Genomic DNA, 5,206 nt, shown 5'->3' on the forward strand with positions numbered 1-5,206 from the left:
TATATAAAATGTAATAATAAAATGGCAGATGTTGAAGGCGGACAATAAAAAATAATTAAAAAAAATTTTTTCTTAAAACCTTCTATTGCGCTGTGCAGGAAACTTTATCAGAAAGGAAATTAAAGTGATAAAGTTTTTTTATAATAATTTATTTTTAAATTATACTAAGTTTACAAGAAAAAGTTGTCCATTCTGTAAGACTTTCTTTAAAACGGTATAACTTTGTTAAAAAAAGTCGTAGAAAAATGTTTAAAATATGGATTTGTTTGAAAATTAACAAGCTTAAAGACTCATATACCTTTGTGTCATGCAGCCGATTTCCCTGTACAGTGCAACAGTTTAAAGAAAAAATTTTTTTTAACTAGTTTACGATATCCACTTTCAACGTTCGCCATTTTATATTATATTTTATATAACTCAAATTTGATCTCCATGATCATCGAGGAGAATGTTCAAGCTTTAAATTGAACTATGATTCATCTCGATACGATGATTTTTCATTGAATTATTGCTATATTATTTGAAAATATTAAAAATTTGTACTAAAATTTAATGGCTCGTTTTTTTATCGGTAAATGTATTATATAATATATAAAAGACGAACTGTTTCCATGAAAATTAAAACTCGTTTGTACATATAAAAAGTTTTATTTACTTTTTTACAGTAGCTATATTTTTCCCGATATACATTATATTTATTTTTATTTGCGATCGATTAATTTTCAGTGCGATACAAGGAGTCCGCGAGATCAAGTGCAGATCGGAGGCAGCCGCGGTTTCGATACGATAAAACTCGACGTAATTGATTCAATTTGCGGCATTGATTCCAAACCCGGTAATGAATCTTTCATACATAGAATCAGCGAGTGATGATTGAAAGTGCTGGAATAAAATAATGTTATTTTTATACATTTATATGGTCCTTTTTGTACTTTGTATATGTATAACACCATGCTTATACTATGAATACTGTGTACAAGTGAAATTTTTATCTATAATTATAAAAGCTAATTTTGATATTTTAGATATAAAGGAGCTCGTAGCGTACGATGTAACAGTGGTACGACTATTATCGAGCGGTTATTACGACAACTCAGTGACGGTGGCAATAAGTCCAATAGTAGACAACAATTTACTGGATTCCGCTTCCGGTCTTTAAACTGACTGCTTCGAACAATTTCATCATTATCCGCCACGTGCAGCATCTATTGATCTCGATGTTTATCTTCGAAGATGCGGACACAACGCCAACATCGGGTCGTGTAAAACATAGTATCTCTGATAGTTTATAGATTATTCATGTATTTGTGTTATATATGCTAAAAAATAGCATATAGAATATCACATATACAGGATGTTCGGAAATTCAACTAACAACGATCGTTGAGCGGACTAAACTGAATCGAAAAGTTCTCTATCATTTTGCAATTTTCGCAATAGTTAAGATATAATTAATTACTAAAAATTGCCAAATATTGATCTTCAATCATTTTTTTCTCAAATACTATCAATTTTACAAAAAAACTGCAAGAGACAAAAATTGTTTATTTTCTTCTCAGAACTCAAAGAATTTTTTCAAAATTTTTTACCAACTTTTTAGTACTGTATTTCCTTATTGGCAACTATTTTTTAACAACATGAGAAAATACGGTTAAAAAATTCTGAAAAAATTCTGAAAAGAAGCTCAGAGCTCTATGAGAAGAAAATAAATAATTTTTGTCTCTCGCTATTTTTCTGTAAAGTTGATAGTATTTAAATAAAAAATTATTGAAAATATTTAGCGATATTTGAAATAATATCTTGTTAACTTTTGAGAAAATTGCAAATTAGTAGAGGACTTTTCGACTCAGTTTAGTCCGCTTATCCACGAGCGTCGATTAAATTTCTCAACATCTTGTATAGTATAAGTGAAATAAGATGAGTTCTATTAAAGACTGATTATTCTAATTGATTATTCTAATTTTTCTTTTCTCGTATTCTTTGTCAATACAACTATATTGTTCTATTTCATAATATTAATTTTTATTATTACCAAGTATTACTTTTTAAATAAATTAATTTTATTATTAAATGTGCTGTCGTGTATAATTTAAACATCAAATTTTTATTAATTGATTAAGAGATGCAGATTATATATATATTCAACATTTTATTTAATTTAAATCATGAAATGTTTTTAAAAAATGAAGCATTTTACTTATTTTGACATTTATTTAACATAATTTCTAATTAATATTAATATTAAAATTAATATTAGTATAAAAGTTAATGTAATAGGTTTTAAAGTTGATTAAAATGAATTATGTTTTAAGTGAAACAAATGTAAAACAATAAATATTATGAATGTGTTTATTTAAGTTAGTAAAGTACAGTTGAAATAGTAGATTCCTTAGACATTCTCAATCGCCATTTCTTATTAAGAACGATAATATTATGTATGTACGATAATAGCTTTAGAAAAATAAATTTGTGTTAACTGCATTAATTTGATAACTGAAAATATTTGACGTATGTAAAAAATTAAACATAAAATATAAAAAAAATAATAAATTAATTTAAAAAATGAATCCAATATCAAATTAGTTTAAAATAAATTGGAAATATTAAGTTTAAAATATTTTTTATCAACAATCATGTATGTATATACAACAGAAATAAATAAATAGGATATATGATTTGATCTAAGCCATGGTGGAAGGGATTAACATGGTATACTTTGTGGTGTAAGGAATTGACATGATGTGCTCAGTTTGGGCAAACTACGCCCTTTTTATAAACCAACTATAATAAAAATTTTTTTTCTTTATAAATAAATAATTTTTATTATAAATAAATTTAAAAAATTTTTTTATTATAGTCCTAAAGTACTTTTGAAGCCATTCAATTTTCATTCTGAAAATTTTTTCTATGTCTACAGTTCCGGTGATATTCGCTTCGAAAAAGAAAAACCGATTTTTTTCTAAAGAGTGTTTCACTGTCTAAAAGTGCTTATAAAAAAATACGCTTATTTTTATTTGGAAAATAACAGAAATAAATAAATAGGATAAATAAATAGGATGATTTGATCTAAGCCTAACATACTAAAAGTTTATTAAAATCGGAGGAGGACAGTCCCAGTCAGAAATGATAATGGAATCGATGTCGATTCAATGTCGATTTCATTATCATTTCTGACTGAGATTAGATCCTTTTCTTTGTCAATTTAGTCCGTTCTATCCCTATGCGAAAGATTTATCGTTATTTTTCAATACACCCTATATAAAGAACGAAAAGGCATATTAAATATAAAAAGACATGTTCATTTTTGTTCAAATATATTTTAATAATAAAAATGAATATTCATTTGCATTTTGTAATTATTATTAAAAGTTTTTTTATTCATTCCTTACAAATAGATTTGATTTATATCTCAATAATCATCATTGTCACTATCAATCCTTAAACCGTCACTTAAATTATATTACCCGTGATGTGGGATAATATATGACTTTTAAAGGAAGTTAGAAAATTTATTTTTATACGTAAACAAAAAATTTCGATTACAAATATTTTCCTATTAATAATAGAAGCTTTAAAATAATTATTCGTGCAAGAATTAAATAGAAATAATAAAAATTAAGAAAATGGCACGTTGTTGTATTATAACTTTGCATTTGTTCGTCACAATTACCCCGATTGACCCTAATCTAAACACTGATTGGTGATTACAGACATACTAAATGTTTATTGGACTAGATCACAAATGGTGATCGAAATAGCTAATAGCCGAGAGAAGCCTGGCCATGACTGGGATTTAGCTGTTACTTTATTTTGAAGCGCCCCTATGTCCATAAAATGTAGACATTGAACTATGTAGCTAATGTCTATGATCAGGTCGGTAATGTCTACGATTTTTTGGTTCTATTCTTCGCTATGTCTACAAATGTCAGTCCGTTAGGTAGACAAAATTATGAGGGGCTCCGCACAATAAAAGGAATAAGGAACAGAGAACAGAGAATAAGAATTTCAATCTATCAAAAATCATGTATTGTGAAATACATATATTTCGGATAGGGTAAAATTCTTAGAGGTTCCGCGCAATAAAAGAAATAGGGAACAGAAAACAAGAATTTCAATCTAAAGAAACTGAATATTCTACAATGCATAATTTCTGATAGGTTGAAATTCTTATTCTCTGTTCCCTGTTCCCTGTTTTTTTTATTATGCAGATCCCCTAAGTTATCTTGTAACAAGACTTATTACAAACGTCGATTGATTGTTCGTCTTTGTCTATTTAACGGACCGAAATTTGTGGATATAGCGAAGAACACAACCAAAAAATCGTGGACATTACCGATCGGACATTCATTGACATTGGCTACTTAGTTCAATGTCCACATGTTGTAGACATAGAGCGTTTCAAAATAAAGTAATAGCTAAATCCCGGGCATAGCCGCTCAGATTTCTGTCTGCTAATAGGAAAGCTGCCGGCATTTCCATTTCGGCTTAGATCAAAGGAAAAATGCACTTTGATATATAGAGCTTTATATCCAACTGGACACACTATAGATCTGTTCACGTCGCTTGAAATCTCCAAAAATTTTTGCACTTAAAATGAGATAAATATATTCATGTCAAAGAGAAGAAGAGAAGGTGAAGATGCTTGGTGTAAAAAGTGCAAGCAACGCGAACAGACCTTATCCCTTCCATCATGGATAGGATGCGAACATGGCGAAACACAGCTGAACTCGACAGAATATGGCGATATATAGCACAAGTTGTTTTTGATTTGATTATTTACAAGTAATTCAAGTTCAAAGCAAAGTTTTAGCTTATCGTGCTAAATAACTGAAGAACGTGACATCGTAGAAACATGAATTACAATCACTCGAATGCACGTCGAGGTAAGCATAACCTACGAATGACAGATGTAAATTTATTCTATTTATCTTCTGCATATTTACATTTGTCGATATTTATAATATCGACAAATCCATGATAGTCATAATATTTATTCCTATGTTGCTTATAAAAATAATGTGTAGAATAGATTGATTTCATGAATCATTCTTAGGAGTAATATTAGTCATGATAGCTATTTCTAGATATTGCACGATATGTTACAGTAGCAGAAGTGTGCTGTTTTTTACATTTGAAAAGAAATAAGCATATCTATAATTAAAAATTAGAGAGAGAGAGAGAGAGAGAGAGAGAGAGAGAAGGAAAG

General features: G+C 28.4%; 2 protein-coding genes across 2 annotated transcripts in view; both read left to right on the forward strand.

The window, feature by feature from the left end:
• Positions 1-1,159, forward strand: part of LOC105617707 — a 14,340-nt gene extending 13,181 nt beyond the window's left edge. The window contains exons 4-5 of the mRNA XM_012199261.1: positions 727-835; positions 1,026-1,159. Coding sequence (XP_012054651.1) covers positions 727-835; positions 1,026-1,159 — 243 coding nt within the window. The remainder of the gene's footprint in view (positions 1-726; positions 836-1,025) is intronic.
• A 3,693-nt stretch (positions 1,160-4,852) lies between these two features.
• Positions 4,853-5,206, forward strand: part of LOC105617554 (protein YIF1B-A) — a 3,394-nt gene continuing 3,040 nt past the window's right edge. Inside the window, exon 1 of the mRNA XM_012199109.1 lies at positions 4,853-4,883. Coding sequence (XP_012054499.1) covers positions 4,853-4,883 — 31 coding nt within the window. The remainder of the gene's footprint in view (positions 4,884-5,206) is intronic.

Source organism: Atta cephalotes, assembly GCF_000143395.1.
Source record: "Atta cephalotes unplaced genomic scaffold scaffold00013, whole genome shotgun sequence".
Lineage (NCBI taxonomy): Eukaryota > Metazoa > Arthropoda > Insecta > Hymenoptera > Formicidae > Atta > Atta cephalotes.